Source organism: Oncorhynchus gorbuscha, linkage group LG19, assembly GCF_021184085.1.
Source record: "Oncorhynchus gorbuscha isolate QuinsamMale2020 ecotype Even-year linkage group LG19, OgorEven_v1.0, whole genome shotgun sequence".
Taxonomy (NCBI): domain Eukaryota; kingdom Metazoa; phylum Chordata; class Actinopteri; order Salmoniformes; family Salmonidae; genus Oncorhynchus; species Oncorhynchus gorbuscha.
The window spans coordinates 59,141,016-59,163,958 of record NC_060191.1 but is presented as its reverse complement, the minus strand read 5'-3'; the positions used below and the strand labels follow the sequence as shown (position 1 = coordinate 59,163,958).

At 44.3% G+C, this 22,943-nt stretch overlaps 1 protein-coding gene across 1 annotated transcript in view; it reads left to right on the top strand.

Moving 5' to 3' along the window:
* The window catches only part of LOC124005110 (solute carrier family 12 member 9-like), a 49,240-nt gene extending 26,539 nt beyond the window's left edge, over positions 1-22,701 (top strand). The window contains exons 9-13 of the mRNA XM_046314049.1: positions 1,225-1,349; positions 9,581-9,773; positions 13,498-13,672; positions 20,593-20,739; positions 20,877-22,701. Of these exons, the coding sequence (XP_046170005.1) occupies positions 1,225-1,349; positions 9,581-9,773; positions 13,498-13,672; positions 20,593-20,739; positions 20,877-21,820 (1,584 nt within the window). The 3' untranslated portion in view covers positions 21,821-22,701. The remainder of the gene's footprint in view (positions 1-1,224; positions 1,350-9,580; positions 9,774-13,497; positions 13,673-20,592; positions 20,740-20,876) is intronic.
* Positions 22,702-22,943: the final 242 nt, after the last annotated feature.

The window sequence follows — 22,943 nt, the reverse complement described above, 5'->3', positions numbered from 1 at the left end:
AAACAATGGGAACTCCTGGGTGTCTGTCCTCCTATCCTGGTTCCTAGTACTGGTAAAACAATGGGAACCCCTGGGTGTCTGTCCTCCTATCCTGGTTCCTAGTACAGGTAAAACAATGGGAACTCCTGGGTGTCTGTCCTCCTATCCTGGTTCCTAGTACAGGTAAAACAATGGGAACTCCTGGGTGTCTGTCCTCCTATCCTGGTTCCTAGTACAGGTAAAACAATGGGAACTCCTGGGTGTCTGTCCTCCTATCCTGGTTCCTAGTACAGGTAAAACAATGGGAACTCCTGGGTGTCTGTCCTCCTATCCTGGTTCCTAGTACAGGTAAAACAATGGGAACCCCTGGGTGTCTGTCCTCCTATCCTGGTTCCTAGTACAGGTAAAACAATGGGAACCCCTGGTTGTCTGTCCTCCTCTCCTGGTTCCTAGTATAGATGAGACACAGAGGATAGATTAGGTCTAATTTCACACGCTCAATAATCTGATCAATTCAGATGAAGGAAAGATAGATTGAGAGAGTAGAGGAGAAAGGGAAGTCATTTGAGATTACTGAGAAATGGCCAAGACTTAACAAGAAAGGGAGACCAGTGGTGAGAGTGGAGGCAGGAGATGGGAGGGTAAAGATGCAAAGAGGAGAGAGCTCTGTTAATGATTGGATAGTCAGATACTCTTCAAGAAGTGAGAAAGGCTAAATGGCTTGTCTTTCTCTTCCTCTCTCATCCCTCGCTCTGTTTCTCTGCTGGAGTGGGGGAGTAATTAGAGGAAATCGTTAGCCTGTATCAGAGCTCATTGAGTCACTAGTCCTGGCCCTCTTTTCTATCCCTCGCATGCTCTCTCTTTCACTCTCAGCTATTTCAATGATACACTGATGACACAAACGATAATCTAATCTCACTCCATGTTAAACAATCTCAGACGAGAGAAAGGGAGCAATGGATGGAGGGAGCGAGGGGTGAGTATAAAAAAACTGGGGAAATGTTGCAGTATCATGTACACGTTACATGGACTGGGCATACAGCATGAAGACGAGTGACCTGATCTCACACACACAGATGATTGAGTGGTGCACTGGCAGGCCCATCATTTGCCCATGCTGGCCTGTGGCTGAGGGCTCAGTTAATAGCTAATGAATGCTTTTGTAAAAGAGCCTTCCCTCTGTCCTTTTTCTCTCTCCCGTCAATAAAACATTAATCACAGTTTTACTCTTCTCTCCATCTGTAGTTGGTGTTGTTCGCAGGGAAGTTGAACACCATCGCCAGCATTGTAACCATCTTCTTCCTGCTGGTCTATGCAGCTGTGGACCTGGCCTGTCTGGCTCTGGAGTGGGCCTCTGCTCCTAACTTCAGGTACTAAGTCCCTGTATTTATCACATGCGCCAAATAAAACTGGTGTAGACTTTACAGTGGAATGCTTGCTTAAGAACATTGCCCAACGATGCAGAGTTAAGAAATAATAATACAAAATGAAATGGTAATTAACTTGAGGAATAACATAAAGTACAGAAGAATGGTGCTATGTACAGGTACCAGATCAATGTGCAGGTGTACGAGGTATTTTGAGGTAGATATGTACATGAAGGCAGGGTAAAGTGACTAGGTATCATGATGGATATTCTTATTATAAAGAGTAAAATAAAGAGCAGAGTAGCAACAGCAAGTGTGTGTGTGTGTGTGTGTGTGTGTGTGGTGGGGGGGTGTTGGTGGCACCTTAATTGGGGAGGACGGGCTCATGGTAATGACTGGAGCAGGATGAGTGGAATGGTATCAAACACAGCACACATGGGTTTCCAGGTGATTAATAATATAATAATATATGCCATTTAGCAGACGCTTTTATCCAAAGCGACTTACAGTCATGTGTGCATACATTCTACGTATGGGTGGTCCCGGGGATCGAACCCACTACCCTGGCGTTACATGATTGATACCATTCCAGCCATTATTATGAGCCGTTCTCCCCTTAGCAGGCTCCTGTGGCGTATGCAGGGTTTGGATCTGTGTGGGAGGGACAGCGTTGTGTGTGTGTGTACAGTGCGCTCAAAATATTCAGGCCCCTTGACTTATTCTAAAATTGATTAAATCGTTGTTTTCCTCATCAATCAATACACACTACCCCGTAATGACGAAGCAAACTGGTTTTTAGACATTTTTGCAAATTTATTAAAAATTGAAAACTGATATCACATTTACATAAGTATTCAGACCCTTTGCTATGAGACTTGAAATTGAGCTCAGGTGCATCCTGTTTTATTGATCATCCTTGAGATGTTTCTACAACTTGTGTTGTAGAAACAGTCCACCTGTGGTAAATGACATTGATTGGACATGATTTGGAAATGCACACACCCGTCTATATAAGGTCCCACAGTTGACAGTGCCAAGCCATGAGGTTAAAGGAATTTTCCATAGAACGCCGAGACAGGATTGTGTCAAGGCATAGATCTGGGGAAGGGTACCAAAAGATTTCTGCAGCATTGAAGGTCCCCAAGAACACAGTGGCCTCCATAATTCTTAAATGGAAAAGTTTGGAACCACCAATACTCTAAGAAGAGCTGACTGCCTGGCCAAACTGATCAATCGGGGGAGAAGGGCCTTGGTCAGGGAGGTGACCAAGAAACTGATGGTCACTCTGACAGAGCTCTGGAGTTCCTCTGTGGAGAAGGGAGAACCTACCAGCAGGACAACCATCTCTGCAGCACTCTACCAATCAGGCCTTTATGGTAGAGTAGCCAGACGGAAGCCACTCCTCAGTAAATGGCACATGATAGCCATCTTTGAGTATGCCAAAAGGCACCTAAAGGACTCTCAGACAATGAGAAACAAGATTATCTGGTTTGATGAAACCAAGATTGAACTCCTTGGCCTGATTGCCAAGCGTCACTTCTGGAGGAAACCTGGCACCATCCCTACAGTGAAGCGTGGTGGCAGTATATGGATGTTTTTCAGATGCAGGGACTGGGAGACTAGTCGGGAATGAGGGAAAGATGAACGGAGCAAAGTACAGAGATCCTTGATGAAAACCTGCTCCGGGTGCTCAGGACCTCCGACTGGGGCAAAGTTCACCTAACAGGACAAGACCCTAAGCACACAGCCAAGACAAAGCAGGAGTGGCTTTGGGACAAGTCTCTGAATGTCCTTGAGTGGCTCAGCCAGAGCTATTTGCAGATTTCACAACCTGCTACACTTATGAGAAAACATGTTTTATCATACTATCATTTACACTCTGAGCATTGAGCATGTGTCTAGTGTCTAGTTTCTTTGTTCTATTAATGTTGACGGAGCTTTGTGTGTGTGTGTGTTGTGTGTGTGTGTGTGTGCGCGCAGACCTACCTGATTGCTAGCTAGCTAAATTTACACTATCTTATGAACTCATTATTTAGTGCCCAGCTTTTCGTCAACAAAGTCCATTTTTTTGTTTGTTTTACATCCATTGAAATTATAATAGTTCCTCACAGTAAAAAGTCTTTCCAAAACTCCCCCTCTGATCAGCGTCGCTGATAAATAGGCTGAGGACGTGTGTATTTGTTGCTATTTTGATGATGGCCAATTTCGTCTTCATACTATAGCTTAGCTGTCCGCTTCATACTTTCCTTGTCAATTAATTATCTTATAGCCTACTTCTGGAAAGGTAGGCCAAGGTTTTTTAATATGTTTTCAGGAAAGGAGAAATATTTGCTGGTGGCTTTGATTGACGGGTGCTTTACTGGTGTGTGAGTTGGCTGATTATCTCTATAGACCTATACGGTATGTCCCTTCAGTAAGTTTCCTAAAGTAGTCTGTCTGAACACATCTATTTTAATATGAATAAAACTCTCCTGTCATGATTTCATCATGTAAAAGGCCTATTTTCAGTAGCTTAGGCTACATTAGGACTCATTACTTCTTTGAAGAAGAGAGAGAGAGCACGGCATCCTATCTGATGGTTGGATGGTGTGGAAAGTTAGTGTTCCACAGTGTGCACCAGCTGGGTGTTGTGGCCACGTGCTAATTAAGACATAAACTGGCCACAGCTCCCAGCTGCACATCTGAGAAGGACTGAAAATAAGTGTGTGTTGAATACTGTGAATCCTCAAATGTTGATTTAATCACATTTTAATTGAAGTTACGATATAGACATGCTATATCCACTGCGCAAACACGCACCAAGACCCACCTCCTTTCACTCAAGCAGGCAGCACAGTTCAGTTAGTCTTAGAGCTAAGAGTATCAAGATAATCATGTCGTGCAGCTCTAATGTATGCCGTTGATGTGTGATTGAGTTGGTGTGGACACGTATATCACAACCCATTTTTCATTAAGGAGAAACTATCTCTAGAAGTTCCTACCTCACTGTACTTCTCTGTCCAGATCTGTGCTTGTCCATGTGTCAAGGGTATATAAAGTTAGAAAGTTTTATGTGTATGTATGTTACCCAAACTTTTCCCTCTCTCCGTATCGCCCTCCCTATTGGCCGATGGGGTTCAGCTGGGGGCTGATAAGGCACGTGGTTGGCTAGCTGCTGTGGTGCACTTCCTTAATTATATTTGCATGTTGCTGCTGCTGTTGCAGGGCGGGTTCTGGGTGTTGTTGTTTTTGTTGTTGTTGATTGTGTTCCCTGCACCTCTTTCCAGGCGCAAATCATTTAAAGCCATTTAGCACTGCTCTCCCCTGAGAACTGCTCTGTAATTAGCATAACTAATTTAGCAGAAATATTTTCTTTCCCCTAAATTTGGCACACTGTTGTTTAACTGATGGGAAGGGGAGGGGACTGCTGAATTATGATGTAGCGGAAGAGCTGTCTGCTTGTTAAGTGTGTGTGTGTGTATGTGTCAAAGAATATTGTGTATAGGGGTGTGAATATTTTTTTAATTAAAAAGAAAAAACGGTGTCCCGTAAATGTGTCCACTGTGTCAAACACACTCCTCTTCATCTTTCTGAATGTGTGTGTAAAGGGGTTGGCTGCAGCTTCATCAGTGACTGGCTCCAGTTTTCCAGAGCGCTCCTCTGGGACTTACTACTGGGTTTAGAGGACCGGGCTGACTGGCTTAGACACACACAGGCTAGGTTTTTGGTTAAGACTTGAAGCCCAGGCTCTGTTATTAACTACACATGCAGTGAGTCTGACTATTCTGTCACTCTTGGCGTACATTTTGTGAAGGTTACTCTAATTACAGTGAGAGACCCTTCTGAATGATATGACTGACGTAATGTCTGAGCACTCACTGACGTACTTCTAGATCTGCCAGCTTTGAGTGCACTTGAGTGTGTGTTTGCAGAGCGGGGGTGTTTTAAGGTGATGGTTGGCAGTAGCACAGTTGTGTCCTCTAATCATGACGTGTCTTTTGGCTGGCTGCCGGGTCCCCTCTCTCTCCCTAAGTACTTGATGGTGGACACTTTTTGTTTTTGCTGATGTCAGCAAAGTGACATCAGTCATTGGGAAATGATTGGGTTGCGGGCAAGGAGGGAGGTGGGAAGAAGGGGGGAGACATGGGGAGTGCCAGCGATACACTGACACTAATGAGAGAGGGATTACAAAGAGCAAAAGAAAGGGAGGTGGAGAGGGAGCACAGGCAGGGTGAGCTTTTAAAATAATAACACTCTCTGTCAGGGAGGGAGAGTAAGAGAGGAGTGGAGGGATGTGAGGGGAGGGAGGGGGGGTTAAGACTGAGAAGTAAGACATTGGGGGTGACAAATTATGTGAAATTGGCAATAAAACAAATGGAAAGTAGGGAGAGAAAGTTAGAGCAAATAGTAGGGGAAAGAAGAGCATTTCACTCTAGTGATGGAGAGAAGGGTAACGACTGCGCCAGTCTTCTCTCTCTCTCCCGAGCATTTAGTGCTCGGGTGCGTTCCACTCTGTTAATGAAGCTGTCTTTTAGCGTAGCCTAGCGCTCCCAGCTGGGCCCGGGCCTGTTCATTTGGATGGAAATGACAGTAGCTATCCGTAATAGCTGTTTAGCTGCTGAAGATGTTATTGCAGGAGATTAGGGTCACTACGTGATCAATGACCCTACCTTTACTGCACCTGCCCATAAGGGGGAGCTCAGACGCATCACACACGCACATCACACACACGGACACACACACACACCTCCCTTGGACTTTTTCACATTTGATTGTATTACAAAGTGGGAATAAAAATGAATTTAATTGTATATTTTAACGATCTATACAAAATAATTCAAAGTGGAAGAAATATCAATTTTTTTAGAGATGAATAAAACATGAATATACAGTGGGGCAAAAAAGTATTTAGTCAGCCACCAATTGTGCAAGTTCTCCCACTTAAAAAGATGAGAGGCCTGTAATTTACATCATAGGTACACACTATGACTGACAAAATGAGAAGAAAAAAAATCCAGAAAGTCACATTGTAGGATTTTCTTTTCACTTTGACATTATGGAGTATTTTGTAAGCTGATTAGAAAAAATTCCATTAATCTCTTTCAATCCCACTTTGTTAACCAGAAGGGGACTAGGGTTCCAATTTTGGAACACCCCCCCCCACACACACACACTTTCAGCTGGAAGGTGGCGCATGGAACACAAAAATATTCCTAAAAATATTTAACCTCCACACATTAACAAGTCCAATGGCTCAAATGAAAGATAAACACCTTGTTTATCTACCCAGCAAGTCAGATTTCTAAAATGTTTTACGGCGAAAACATAGCACATATTTATGTCAAACCACCACCGAAGACACAGCTAATTTGCATAGCCAAGTTGAAAAAAATATGCAATCAACAAACGCAGGATTAAAAGAAAAATAATGCACTAAACTTTTGAAATCTTCATCAGATGACAGTAATATAACATGTTACACAGTACATTTGTTTTTTTCAATAATATGCTATATATATCCATAAATCTCTGTTTACAATGATGCATCGTTCAAAAAATGCTACTCAAATGTCCTGAGAAATGACGATAGCTCCGGCAGATAACGTCAGCTAACAAGGAATACACATCATAAACTTTGACTAAATATGCATGTTCTACATATGTATAGGAAGATACACTTCTTCTAAATGCAATCGCTGTGTTACATTTATTTTTAACGTTACAGGTTTCGTTCACTAGGCTATACTATGAGTCGGCGCTCAAAAAGTAGCATTATGGCTCCTATCTTGGAGTCAACAGAAACCCAAATTGACCACATAAATATTCCCTTACCTTTGCTGTTCTTCCATCAGAAGACCTGGAAGGAATTATACTTACCAGTCTGTGTCTTTCGGTTCTCAAACAGACACATTTCGGTTGAAATGTAGCCAAAAGTCAAGTGGATGCGCACCAAAACGTCAAACTTACATATAATATGTCGACTAAACTTATCAAACTAAGTTAATAATCAAGCTTTAACATGTTATAAAGGTGTACAGCAATCGTGAGGATGAACAGAAACGCATGCATTGTATAATCGATCTTGGAAAAAAGACAGGACCGGAGCAGAGCGCACATAATAGTAACCTGTTTTTTCGCGTGACCGAAAGGTTTCGGCCGCCAAAACTCTCGTGAGCCCATGCAATTACTCCAACGGGGGCAGTAAACAGCCCTATCACAAACATATATCCTATTAATTTATTAGAGGGGCTATGTCAAAAACCCTCAGTTCCAGAATGGGATGGAAATGGCAGACCTATTGGTCAGGGGGAAATCTAAACCAGTCTAATTGGAATGAATGGTGGTAGAGGCATAATCCTGATTTTATTTATGGTGGAAAATACAAGTAAGGCATGTGATACACTACCATAAGTATGTGGATGCCTGCTCGTCGAACATCTCGTTCCAAAATCATGGGATTTAAATGGAGTTGGTCCCTCGTCTGCTGTTTATAACAGCCTCCACTCTTCTAGAAGGGCTTTCCACTAGATGTTGGGGCATTGCTGTTTGGACTTGCTTCCATTCATTCACAAGCATTAGTGAGGTCGGGCACTGATGTTGGGCGTTAGGCCTGGCTCACAGTCAGTGTTCCAATTCATCCCTAAGGTGTTTGATGGGGTGGAGAACAGGGCTCTGCAGGCCAGTCAAGTTCATCCACACCGATCTCAACAAACCATTTCTGTATGGACATCGCGTTTTGTGCACGGGGCATTGTCATGCTGAAACAGGAAAGGGCCTTCCCCAAAATGTTGCCATAAAGTTGGAACACAGAATCGTCTAGAATGTTATTTTACCCTGTGGCATTAAGATTTCCCTTTAAACTTTACAGTTGGCACTAAGCATTGGGTAGGTAGCATTCTCCTGGCATCCACCAAACCCCTTCGCCAGACTGCCAGATGGTGAAGTGTTATTCATCACTCCAGAGAGCACTTTTCCACTGTTTGAGAGTCCAATGGCAGTGAGCTTTACACCACTCCAGCCAGAAATGTCCGGGAACTTGCAGGTGCCTTGGTGGAAGAGTGTGGTAACATCTCACAGCAAGAACTAGCAAATCTGGTGCAGTCCATGAGGAGGAGAGGCACTGCAGTACTTAATGCAGCTGGTGGCCACACCAGATTCTGACTGTTACTTTTGATTTTGACCCCCCTCCCCTTGTTCAGGGACTCATTATTCAATTTCTGTTAGTCACATGTCTGTGGAACCTGTTCAGTTTATTTCTCAGTTGTTGAATCTTATGTTCATACAAATATTTACACATGTTAAGTTTTCTGAAATAAAAGCAGTTGAGAGTGAGAGGACGTTTCTTTTTGTGCTGAGTGTAGGGGAATTAAAACACGCTAAACTGAGAATATCTACAGCAGTGATGCATAAAACATTGAGTTGCACCACCCCATTTTACCCTTAGGACAGCTTCAAATCATTGAGTCATGGGCTTTACTGTCGAAAGCTTTCCACAGGGATGCTGGCCCATGTTGACTCCAATGTTTCCCAAAGTTGTCAAGTTGGCTGGATGTCCCTTGGTTGGTGGCTGGATGTCCCTTGGTTGGTGGCTGGATGTCCCTTGGTTGGTGGCTGGATGTCCCTTGGTTGGTGGCTGGATGTCCCTTGGTTGGTGGCTGGATGTCCCTTGGTTGGTGGCTGGATGTCCCTTGGTTGGTGGCTGGATGTCCCTTGGTTGGTGGCTGGATGTCCCTTGGTTCTTGATACACACAGAAAACTGTTGCGTGAAACCCAGCAGCGTTGCTGTTCTTGACTCAAACTGGTGCGCCTGGCAGCTACTGCCAAACCCCGTTCAAAGGCACTTAAATATTTTGTCTTGACCATTCACCCTCTGAATGGCACACACACACACACAATCCATGTCTCAATTGTTTCACTCACTCACACATGAACTAACACACACTAATTTACTCTCGCTCAAACTCACACACATTAACACACACACACGTGCATGGACACTACACACAAACTGTACACCTTTTCTATAGATGCAGTTAGTCATTAAGACTGCTCACAAAAGCACAGCAGATAAATAACCCCATCACTTTCTATATACTGACTCACCTCCAGTTGTTTATCATGCTTAGAGCTTTACATTCACTTAGAATGCTCACGTGAGCGAGAGAGTGGGAAAGCGAGAGAGAAATTAAGATAATTTGCATCTCTAAAAGCAAATTAATTTACGTGTGTGTAAACCCTCTCCCCTCTCCCTCCAGGCCCACGTTCCGTTACTTCACGTGGCACACCTGTGTGCTGGGCATCGTGGGCTGTGCTGTTATGATGTTCCTGATCAACTCTATCTACGCCTCAGCCTCCATCGCCTTCATGCTGCTTCTACTGCTGCTCATCCACTACCTCAGCCCTACCAGCAGCTGGGGCTATATCAGCCAGGCTCTCATCTTCCACCAGGTACACAGTACCATGTGTACACACACACACTTCTGCGCCACATTCACTTCCTCAGCTAGATCAGTCTGCAGAACATTATGATGTCATCCAGTAGGGTTGAGCGGTGTCCAGGCGTCTATTACCAGAATGCTAACTAAATTTGCATAATTAATAGCGAATTTCAAGCTGCTAGATAAGTACTGTATGTTAACGAGCGCAAACTAAAGTAAATGAATCGCAAAGACAGGCAATCTAGCTCAAAGTTAAACACATATAGGAGTTACTGAATGTCTTATTTGGTGAGTTTAGACATCTTCAAGCGCTTGTGAATGAGCAACGTTGTGCAAGTGAACCCATTTTTTTTATGCATCCTTCTCTGAAGGAACAACAACGGTGCTGTCGCTAGTGCAGCATCCGTACATGCGTGGAGTCTGGATTCACTAGGGCAACGGGCCTGCTTGCTCTGACTTGAGGGAGGGGATTAGCAGACGGGCTGAGAAGAGGAAGGAAAAGAAAAACACCAGAGAATCAAGATAACAGTGGCAGTTGTACAGAACTCATCCAAAGGGCTTTGACTTCTCAAACATGGCAGAAAGCTAACACAATATGATCCCCTGTCGCCTTATTAATTCAGCCTCTTAGATGTCTAGCCAATTCAACTTGAGGGTCGCGTTAATGCAGAATTAGTTCATACAGGAAAACAGTATAAAATGCATAAGAAATAGTGAATTTTGGCTGCGTTTTGTAAACGCAGGTCTAAAATGCTTCTTGTTGTAATTTCTGCTCGTCATCAGACTAATTTTGTGCTTCTGTTGCACTTCTCCACTCAAATGAAGAATGCCTGTTCGTCAATTTATCAGCAGACAGCGCTCTGACTGATGTGGAGCTACTTTTCTCTTGCACTTTTCTCAGTGTAACCAGCCTACTTTTCTCAGTGTAACCAGCCTACTTTTCTCAGTGTAACCAGCCTACTTTTCTCAGTGTAACCAGCCTACTTTTCTCCAGTAAAATGCTAGATTAACTTTAAAACATAGGAAATGCAGCTGGCTACATTATTTCTATCACAAACATTATAAATATGATGGCCATGCATAATTTTTGCAAAAAAGACCTTGCCTGTTCATTGTAAGCTCCTTGTGTGACTGCCAGCCAAATAGCGTTGCTCTTCTGTTGTCATGACTTTCAGTATAAAATGCAACCCTTGTCAATACACAGCTCCTCTCACCTCAGTCACCTGCTCCCTCTTTCACCCGTTGTTATTTACAAACAAGTTGCTCAACTATGGTAAGCTTCATAATGTAGAATAATGTGCCAGGTGAAATTTAAGAACGCAATTTGCTTTATCTCCTAACGTATTGCACAAGTTGACTGTGGGGAATTTACTTAAGTAGCTACAAATATTACAATTTATTGAAAAACTTAAAGGAAATTGTTTTGACGGTATTGAAAAACCATCCCATGGCTATTTGGAAATACCCTGGTATAAGGTGTGTGTATATACGGTATACCGCCCAAGCCTCTTATCCAGAAGTGTTTGTGCATTTGTCCTCTATTTTACAAGCCTTTTGCTCTGCACACCATATTTTCAAGGAGGGGGGTAGTGTTGCTAGGAGGGACTGTTGCCAAGGGGACTGTTGCCAGGGCAGTAAGGTGCCAGGAGCCTGTCAAAAGCTAGGCTGCTCCAGGAGTATTATTACAGCCACTTAACTTATTGAGCCTTTCTCCTCCACTGCTCCCTCTCCTCCCCATCCCCCAGTCCCCAGGGAGAGAGGGAAACGAGGGGAACGCAGAGAGACTGGCCCACTTAGATTAAACTAACGTGTGTGTGTGTGTGTGTGTGTGTGTGTGTGTGTGTGTGTGTGTGTGTGTGTGTGTGTGTGTGTGTGTGTGTGTGTGTGTGTGGATTACGAGGGTGCATGTTTCGGCAGTGCTCAGTATGGATCGGTGCCAACTGGGTGACATTGAGGAAAGACGAAGAAGGGATTCATGTGATCCAGCCAAGGAGATGCAAGCTGATAGTATTGAAGGAGTGATGTAAATTAATTAATTTATAGATTACTAAAATAATACAAGTTGGAAATGCAATGGAAGAGGGTAATGGAGAGGAGTGATTGAGAATAGAAGTGATGGATCAGAAGATCGAGATGGATCAGGAGAGGGTGATGGAGAGAGACGGCGTGAGGGAGAGATTAGTGGAGGAGGCAGAAGCACATTGACTCCAGGACCTTTCTCTGTTTAGCAGAAACTTTGATAATGATTATTATGATGATAATGATTGTGTTATTATGAGTGTTTAGTGTTCTCATCATTAGCAGTATGTAAACACGAACATGCACACATTCTCACATAAACATACACACACACACACACACACACACACACACACACACACACACACACTAATTATTCAGATGAGGTTGTCTGGTCATAAGCATGGTTACAGTACTTTTTATCATAGTGATTAGTTATTAAAATACTTAGTGTCTCCTGTAAAGTAAACAGTGATCTTAAGGAAACCTAGACTACACATCTTTCACATATCCAGCCATGCCCCTTCAGTGATCACTCCAAGGAAGGTGGAAGGAACAATGTTTTCAGAGGATTTTAATAGTCCCATTATCTTGAATATCTGCCATTTGGACCTAGTATTTGCTAATTAGCTCTATGGTTGGCTAGGTAACAGGAATGAATATAGGAGAGGCAGGTTTATGTTCCAGACTTGGAATGTTTCAACATTAGTACTATAGATATAATTACAGCTCTGTGATTTTATGTAATGAGAATATGGCTGGAGGTCGGCGGTACTCCCTTTCCTTAATGACAACTATCTCTTCATGACCACCACACACACCCCTCCTACACACTCCCTAGTCTGCAGTCTCTGCTACAGGCTCATGTCTTAATGGGATTCTGATTGTGGATCCAATTTGTTTCTGCATTGGCGGAATCTTGACTAGACCACACAGACACTCTGCAGACAGGAAGCTTGGTGTGGGGGATGCATAAGAACGTGTGTGTCAGGAGAGTGAAGGAATGCTTTTATTCAGTGTCAAACTTTAGCGATATACAACATTTTTCTAGTTGCCTATAGTAACCAGATCTGTGATTTAGCCAACTCCTCTGTGGTTTGTTGTTGTACCATACATAATGTATATGACATGAACATGTATGGTATAACAATATGAACAACTGGGGAGTTTGCCAAATCATCTGGCCACTACAGTAGTAGCAACATGCCTTGGCAACCAATGTATTGTACACATGTAGGATCTTCATTTGATCAGTCTTCTGTTGCTGAGAATTTTACTGTGCTGAAGGAAATGCAGAGGAGCTTTGATTGAAATAAATTCACTGAAAGCCCACACTAACACATGGTTATCTTAACAGTATTGCACCTTTCATGTAGCCTACGGCTAATAGCCTAACTACCGGACTAAAAGTATTTTGCTGTGACTATTGGTCAAATTAAGATTCTGTGTCTGTGTGTTACCAGTCATCCAGTCCTGATAACTATTGTGTGTGCAGTATAGAGCAGTGGTTACCAAGTATGGGTACTAGGACCCCTGGGAGTACCTGTCCTATCCATGGGGTAATTGAGAAGGCTCATGAGACCAGATTGGGTACTCCTTCTGGCAGAGCAAAATTCAGTTGGTGGTACATTTAACCCAAAATGGTTGGGAACCACTGCTATAGAGAATACAGTATATAGCTCTGTTGTAACCTGTCTCTCTTTCTCTCCCTCCAGGTGCGTAAGTACCTGTTGATGTTGGACGTGCGTAAGGACCATGTGAAGTTCTGGAGACCCCAGGTGTTGCTGATGGTATCTAACCCCCGTAGCAGTGTAGGTCTCATCACCTTCATCAACGACATCAAGAAGAGTGGTCTCTATGTCCTGGGACATGTACAGCTAGGAGACCTGGGTAAGAGGGCATACGGAGATGTTGGCTTTTCCAGAGTAAAGAAGCCGTTCCCATTTCACTTCCATTATTCCCCAAGAGTGGCTGAATACCTCCCACTCATCTATTTCAGTTCAGGCTTCTTGGTGAATGTCTAGGGGAATTGTTCGACTGAGTTGATGTCAAACCAATGTTTGAAGAAGTATGTCTCCGACTTGGCTAGTACAGTAACTAAAGTTATATGTGTGGTAAGCCAGGCTGCTTACCAGTGTGACGTTTATTAGATACACCACCTCGTTCACGAAAATAGTCCGCTCCTACAGACAGCGAGTCGCTGCCAGGTGCTTGTTCCATTATCTCAGAAATGTCCGGCCTCCTGGGCTTTTCACCCACATCAGTGTCTAGGGTTTACAGAGAATGGTGCAACAAACAAAAACATCTATTCAGACGGCAGTCCTGTGGGCGAAATCAGCTCCCTGATGAGGTCGAAGGAGAATGGCAAAATAACAGGTAACAGGCGGGCCACAAACGGGAAAATAACGACACAGTACAACAGTTTCCAAATGTTTTCATTCAGGACCCCCTTCCAGCATTGGAGAACATCCTGCACCGACCCGTCGCCCTGGCACAGTTTGGGAACCACTGCTGAACTGTATCTCGGAATTCATAACTCGTCGGTCCTTGTCACACCGGGCTCCACTCCTATCAGCTAAAAACAAGAGCGCCTCCAGTGGGCACGCCATCCCCAACACAGGGCAACTGAGGAGTGGAAAACATTACCTGGTCCAACGAATCCCGGTTCCTGTTGTATCATGCTGATGTCAGAGTCAGGATGGCCCCAAAAAATCAGACTGTTCTGACCCCGCCCCCTCTATGCATCCAGAACTGGTACTGGATGGGTGTACCTAATAAATTGGCCACTTTGTGTGTGTAGTGCTATATGGTGTCCTGTGATCAGGCTGTTCTCTGTAGTGTAGGTGTGTGGTGCTATATGGTCTCTGGTGATCAGGCTGTTGTCTGTAGTGTAGGTGTGTGGTGCTATATGGTCTCTGGTGATCAGGCTGTTCTGTAGTGTAGGTGTGTGGTGCTATATGGTCTCTGGTGATCAGGCTGTTGTCTGTAGTGTAGGTGTGTGGTGCTATATGGTCTCTGGTGATCAGGCTGTTGTCTGTAGTGTAGGTGTGTGGTGCTATATGGTGTCCTGTGATCAGGCTGTTCTGTAGTGTAGGTGTGTGGTGCTATATGGTCTCTGGTGTTCAGGCTGTTGTCTGTAGTGTAGGTGTGTGGTGCTATATGGTGTCCTGTGATCAGGCTGTTCTGTAGTGTAGGTGTGTGGTGCTATATGGTCTCTGGTGATCAGGCTGTTGTCTGTAGTGTAGGTGTGTGGTGCTATATGGTCTCTGGTGATCAGGCTGTTGTCTAGTGTAGGTGTGTGGTGCTATATGGTGTCCTGTGATCAGGCTGTTCTGTAGTGTAGGTGTGTGGTGCTATATGGTCTCTGGTGTTCAGGCTGTTGTCTGTAGTGTAGGTGTGTGGTGCTATATGGTGTCTGGTGATCAGGCTGTTCTGTAGTGTAGGTGTGTGGTGCTATATGGTGTCTGGTGATCAGGCTGTTCTGTAGTGTAGGTGTGTGGTGCTATATGGTCTCTGGTGTTCAGGCTGTTCTCTGTGGTGTAGGTGTGTGGTGCTATATGGTGTCTGGTGATCAGGCTGTTCTGTAGTGTAGGTGTGTGGTGCTATATGGTGTCTGGTGATCAGGCTGTTCTCTGTGGTGTAGGTGTGTGGTGCTATATGGTGTCTGGTGATCAGGCTGTTCTGTAGTGTAGGTGTGTGGTGCTATATGGTGTCTGGTGATCAGGCTGTTCTGTAGTGTAGGTGTGTGGTGCTATATGGTGTCTGGTGATCAGGCTGTTCTCTGTAGTGTAGGTGTGTGGTGCTATATGGTGTCTGGTGATCAGGCTGTTGTCTGTAGTGTAGGTGTGTGGTGCTATATGGTGTCTGGTGATCAGGCTGTTGTCTGTAGTGTAGGTGTGTGGTGCTATATGGTGTCTGGTGATCAGGCTGTTGTCTGTAGTGTAGGTGTGTGGTGCTATATGGTGTCTGGTGATCAGGCTGTTGTCTGTAGTGTAGGTGTGTGGTGCTATATGGTCTCTGGTGATCAGGCTGTTGTCTGTAGTGTAGGTGTGTGGTGCTATATGGTCTCTGGTGATCAGGCTGTTCTCTGTAGTGTAGGTGTGTGGTGCTATATGGTGTCCTGTGATCAGGCTGTTCTGTAGTGTAGGTGTGTGGTGCTATATGGTGTCCTGTGATCAGGCTGTTCTGTAGTGTAGGTGTGTGGTGCTATATGGTGTCCTGTGATCAGGCTGTTCTGTAGTGTAGGTGTGTGGTGCTATATGGTGTCCTGTGATCAGGCTGTTGTCTGTAGTGTAGGTGTGTGGTGCTATATGGTCTCTGGTGATCAGGCTGTTTTGTGGTGTAGGTGTGTGGTGCTATATGTGTCCTGTGATCAGGCTGTTCTCTGTAGTGTAGGTGTGTGGTGCTATATGGTGTCCTGTGATCAGACTGTTCTCTGTAGTGTAGGTGTGTGGTGCTATATGGTGTCCTGTGATCAGGCTGTTCTCTGTGGTGCTATATGGTGTGTGGTGCTATATGGTGTGGTGCTATATGGTGTGTGGTGCTATATGGTGTCCTGTGATCAGGCTGTTCTCTGTAGTGTAGGTGTGTGGTGCTATATGGTGTCCTGTGATCAGGCTGTTCTCTGTAGTGTAGGGGTGTGGTCCTGTGATCAGACTGTTCTCTGGTATAGTGTCACTTTTTTTTCTCTCTGGTATAGTGTCACTTTCAGTGGTGACTGAGCTCCTCCAGTATTGACAAGCCCAGCCTCTGTCTCAATTCAATTCAAGGTCTTTATTGGCATGGGAAACGTATGTTAACATTGCCAAAGCAAGTGAAATACAGTTGAAGTTGGAAGTTTACGTACACCTTAGCCAAATACATTTAAACTCAGTTTTTCACAATTCCTGACATTTAATCCTAGTAAAAACCCCCCACTATATTTTAAGAATGTGAAATGTCACAATAGTATAGTGATTAGCTTTTATTTATTTCATCACATTCTCAATGGGTCAGAAGTTTACATACACTCAATTAGTATTTGGTAGCATTGCCTTTAAATGTTTTAACTTGGGTCAAATGTTTTGGGTAGCCTTCCACAAGCTTCCCACAATAAGTTGGGTGAATTTTGGCCGATTCCTCCTGACAAACTGGTGTAACTGAGTCAGGTTTGTAGGATCCTTGCTCTCACACACTTTCTCAGTTCTGCCCACAAAATGTCTATAGGATTGAGGCCAGGGCTTTGTGATGGCCACTCTAATACCTTGACTTTGTTGTCCTTAATCCATTTTGCCACAACTTTGTAAGTATGCTTGGGTCATTGTCCATTTGGAAGATCCATTTGCGACCAAGCTTTAACTTCCTGACTGATGTCCTGAGATGTTGCTTCAATATATCCACATAATTTTCCTCATGATGCCATCTATTTTGTGAGGTGCACCAGTCCCTACTGCAGCAAGACACCCCCACAACATGATGCTGCCAGCCTGTGCTTCACGGTTGAGATGGTGTTCTTTTTTGCAAGCCTCCCCCTTTTTCCTCCAAACACAACAATGGTCATTATGGCCAAACAGTTATGTTTGTTTCATCAGACCAGAGGACATTTCTCCAAAAAGTACGATCTTTGTCCTCGTGTGCTGTTGCAAACCATATTCTGGCTTTTTAATGGTGGTTTTGTAGCAGTGGCTTCTTCCTGTTTGGCCCTGTCCGGGGGTGTCCTCGGATGGGGCCACAGTGTCTCCTGACCCCTCCTGTCTCAGCCTCCAGTATTTATGCTGCAGTAGTTTGTGTCGGGGGGCTGGGGTCAGTTTGTTTATCTGGAGTACTTCTCCTGTCCTATTCAGGTGTCCTGTGTGAATCTAAGTGTGCGTTCTCTAATTCTCTCCTTCTCTCTTTCTTTCTCTCTCTCGGAGGACCTGAGCCCTAGGACCATGCCCCAGGACTACCTGACATGATGACTCCTTGCTGTCCCCAGTCCACCTGGCCATGCTGCTGCTCCAGTTTCAACTGGCCTGGGCCCTAGGACCATGTCTCAGGACTACCTGACATGAGGACTCCTTGCTGTCCCCAGTCCACCTGGCCATGCTCCTGCTCCAGTTTCAACTGTTCTGCCTTACTATTATTCAACCATGCTGGTCATTTATGAACATTTGAACATCTTGGCCACGTTCTGTTATAATCTCCACCCGGCACAGCCAGAAGAGGACTGGCCACCCCACATATGCTCTCTCTAATTCTCTCTTTCTTTCTCTCTCTCGGAGGACCTGAGCCCTAGGACCGTGCCCCAGGACTACCTGACATGATGGCTCCTTGCTGTCCCCAGTCCACCTGACTGTGCTGCTGCTCCAGTTTCAACTGTTCTGCCTTATTATTATTTGACCATGCTGGTCATTTATGAACATTTGAACATCTTGGTCATGTTCTGTTATAATCTCTACCCGGCACAGCCAGAAGAGGACTGGCCACCCCACATAGCCCGGTTCCTCTCTAGGTTTCTTCCTAGGTTTTGGCCTTTCTAGGGAGTTTTTCCTAGCCACCGTGCTTTTACACCTGCATTGTTTGCTGTTTGGGGTTTTAGGCTGGGTTTCTGTACAGCACTTTGAGATATCAGCTGATGTACGAAGGGCTATATAAATAAATTTGATTTGATGTCGATATAGGACTCGTTTTACTGTGGATATAGATACTTTTGTACCCGTTTCCTCCGGCATCTTCACAAGGTCCTTTGCTGTTGTTCTGGGATTGATTTTCCCTTTTTCGCACCAAAGTACTTTCACTTCTAGGAGACTGAACGGGTCTCCTTGCTGAGCATTATGACAGCTGCGTGGTCCCATGGTGTTTATACTTGCGTACTATTGTTTGTACAGATGAATGTGGTACCTTCAGGCATTTGGAAATTGCTCTCAAGGATGAACCAGACTTGTGGAGGTCTACAATTATTTTTCTGAAGTCTTAGCTGATTTATTTTGATTTTCCCATGATGTCAAGTAAAGAGACACTGAGTTTGAAGGTAGGCCTTGAAATACATCCAATTGGTACACCTCCAATTGACTCAAATGATGTCAATTAGCCTATCAGAAGCTTCTAAAGCCATGACATTTTCTGAAATTTTCCAAGCTGTTTAAAGGCACAGTCAACTTATTGTATATAAACTTCTGACCCACTGGAATTGTGATACACTGAATTATAAGTGAAATAATCTGTCTGTAAACCAATTGTTGGAAAAATGGTTTGTCATGCACAAAGTAGATGTCCTAACCGACTTGCTATAACTATAGTTTGTTAACAAGAAATTTGAAAAATTAGTTTTAATTACTCCAACCTAATTGTAAACTTCCAACCTCAACTGTAGATAATAAACAATAAAAATGTATAGTAAACATTACTCACAAAGTTCCAAAAGAGTAGACATTTCAAATGTCATGTAGATATGGAAGTTTATAAAAATTGGGTTTGTTTTTGAATTCTTTGTGGATCTCATTAATCGGAGGGAAATGTCTTTCATATGGTCATACATTTGGCAGGAGGTTAGGAAGTGCAGCTCAGTTTCCACCTCATTTTGTGGGCAGTGAGCACATAGCCGGTCTTCTCTTGAGAGCCATGTCTGCCTACGGCGGCCTTTCTCAATTGCAAGGCTATGCTCACTGAGTCTGTACATAGTCAAAGCTTTCCTTAAGTTTGGGTCAGACACAGTGGTCAGGTATTCTGCCACTGCATACTCTCTGTTTAGGGCCAAATTGCATTCTCGTTTGTGTTTTTACATTTTTATAAATTCTTTCCAATGTGTCAAGTAATTCTCTTTTTATTTTCTCATGATTTGGTCGGGTCTAATTGTGTTGCTGTGCTGTCCTAGGGCTCTGTGGGGTCTGTCTGTTTGTGAACAGAGCCCCAGGACCAGCTTGCTTCGGGGTCTCTTCTCCAGGTTCATCTCTCTGTAGGTGATGGCTTTGTTATGGAAGGTTTGGGAATCTCTACCTTTTAGGTGGTTGTAGAATTTAACGTGTCTTTTCTGGATTTTGATCATTAGTGGGTATCTGCCTAATTCTGCTCTGCATGCATTATTTGGTGTTTTACGTTGTACACGGAGGATATTTTTGCAGAATTCTGCGTGCAGAGTCTCAATTTGGGTGTTTGTCCCGTTTTGTGAATTATTGGTTGGTGAGCGGACCCCAGGCCTCAACACCATAAAGTAAACTGATTCAGCTATTTTTTTGGGGCAGATTTTAATTGGTATGTCGAATTTATGTTCCTTTTGATGGCATAGAATGCCCTTGTCTTTCAGCTCGATTACAGATTTGTGGAAGTTACCTGTGGCACTGATGTTGAGGTATGTATGGTTTTTGTGTGCTCTAGGGCAACGGTGTCCAGATGAAATTTGTATTTGTGGTCCTGGCGACTTGACCTTTTTTGGAACACCATTATTTTTGTCTTACTCAGATTTAATGTCAGGGCCCAGGTCTGGCTAAATCTGTGCAGAAGATTGTAGGTGCTGCTGTAGGCCCTCCTTGGTTGGTGACAGAAACATCTGATTATCAGCAAATAGTAGACGTTTGACTTAAGATTCTAGTAGGGTGAGGCCATGTGCTGCAGACTAGTTCCCTCGTCAATTCGTTGATATATATGTTGAAGAGGGTGGGGCTTCTCTCGTGTGTCTCTTCTGTCTGGAGCTTATGTTCTTCTGTGGCACACTGCCAAATCAGGTCACTATACATCGGGTCATCTCTTATTCTCTAAGAGCACTTGGCAGATAATGGCCCCTGGCCAAAATGTTTGCATAGATATTGATGTTTTGTTTCTCTCTCACTCTGTCTCCCCCCCCCCCTCTTTCTCAGACACATTGCCGTCCGACCCTCTCCAGTGTCGTTATGACTCATGGTTGTCTCTGGTGGACCACCTCAACATCAAGGCATTTGTCAACCTCACCCTGGCTGACTCAGTACGGCATGGAGTCCAACATCTACTCTTCATCTCTGGCCTAGGTCAATGATTATATTCACTGCTCTCTGATACCATGTTCTCTATTAGCTATAACTGGCCCAACTGTCACTCATACACCTCTTTTACTATCATACCCATTGACTCGTCTCTCCCTCTTTCCATCCCATTGTCTCTCTAGGTGGGATGAGGCCCAACACCTTGGTCCTGGGTTTCTATGATGACTGCACCCCCAAAGACAAACTTGCTGACCCCGCCCTCGCAGATGCTACCGTCCCCACTCAGGACCCCGAGGACGAACGCCCGCCCTACCACTTTCCTGCCCTTCGCGCGTCCATTGATGGCAAGGAGGAGGGCATCGGAGAAAACGGAAAAGTCATGGGACCCCAAGAATACGTGGCGGTGATCGCAGACGCCATGAAGATGATGAAGAATGTAGCGCTAGCCCGCTACTTCCACCAGTTCGACCGGGCCTCGACCATCTCCTCGTCCCCAGGGAAGGGTGCTCTGTACGTGGACGTGTGGCCCGTCAACCTGCTGAGACCAGACAGCTCCAGCTACGTAGACACATGCTCCCTCTTCCTGCTCCAGCTGGCCTGCGTCCTCAACATGGTCCGTGCCTGGCGCCATGCTAGACTCCGCCTCTTTCTGTGTGTGGAGGAAGGGCGGAGCCTGCGGGGCTCTGAAGGGAAGCTGGGTCAGCTGCTTAAGGAGCTGAGGATCAAAGCCAACGTGTACACAGTGCCCTGGGACCAGCAGGTGGCGCTACATTGGCAGAGGCAGGGTGAGGCGGGCAAGCGAAGGCCCTCCCACCAATCACGGAGAGAGGAGGAGGGGCTGGGAAAGAAGGGGTTGTTTGAGGAGGAGGAAGGAGATGACGACTATGTGAATAGCTTCCCTAGCAACGCCACAAGGCTGTCGGATGAGTATCTGTCGGCAGTTAATAAGTTGATCCTGGAGCAGGCCCACCCCCCTCCGGCTGTGCGTTTCCTGTATTTACCCCGCCCCCCGGCTGACACGCGCCGCTACACGGCCTACCTGCGCCAGCTGGAATTGCTCACCAAGGATCTGGGTCCTACCCTGCTCATACACGGAGTTACACCTGTCCTCACAACTGACCTCTAACCCTAAACTTTCACCAGCTAACCCCTGATTAAACCCTTATTTCAACCCCTTACCAAATTGCTGCAGGTGGAAGTGGTACTTAGACAAAGGTCAAGGATCCACTTACCTTCCTCAAAGCTGTACTAAAATACAGCCCCATCCTCCTTATGAATATGGAAGGGTTGCAATGGCCAAAAAGTAAATCATAAATAATATATTGATTTTGCTCCTTCAAGGGGACTGAAGTCTGACACTCTGCCAAGTCATTGGAGCTCAGCTAAATCTTTTCTTTTCTGTAAGCACTTTTGAAGTTTATCTACAAGATAAGAAACATGTGACCTTTTAAACATTTTCAGTTCAAATATGAAAATCTGTCAATCTGTTTAATGGGACAATCTATTTATAGAAACAACAATAAAAAATAATTAAAGAAATGTATTTGGGTGCTCTTGATCTGTTTTCCCTTTTAGAAATATGTTCCTTTGTATCGTTATGACTGACTGAACTGATCAGAATGCCAAAGTGCCCTTGTGTGCCTGAGTGTATACAATTGCACACTCCTCATGTCAGTTTTAGGACTAGTTGTTTCCTGGACCTACTCTAGTCCTACTCTAGTCCTACTCTAGTCTACATGGAATCCCATGGATGTTTACTGAAAGCATATCTATTCTATATAGATCTATTTAATCTCCATGAAGCCCTTCAGTTGGACACTACACTCCTATGCAAAGAATGCTGGTATATGACAGGTCCTACGCAGCTCAATTACTTTTTTGGGTGAACACATACTGGTACATCGACACTATTTTAAATTATAGAACAAATGACATTCTAAAAGCACCATCCAAATCGTATTTTAAAGTGTGTATGTTGTAATTGAATAAAGAAGCTGTTTTGTATAAGTTCTTTGTATTGTCTTTTTTTCATTTCATTATGGCAGCAATTTATCTAAACCTAGTTGAAATGTTGATTGTGTCAATGTTCAGGTTTAAGTAATACTAAACAAAAATATAAGTGCAACATGTAAAGTGTTGGTTTCATGAGCTGAAATAAAATATAGATAATACACCCACCTGACACCTGTGGCATATCAAAAAGTTGATTAAACAGCATGATCATTACACAGGTGCAACTTGTGCTGGGG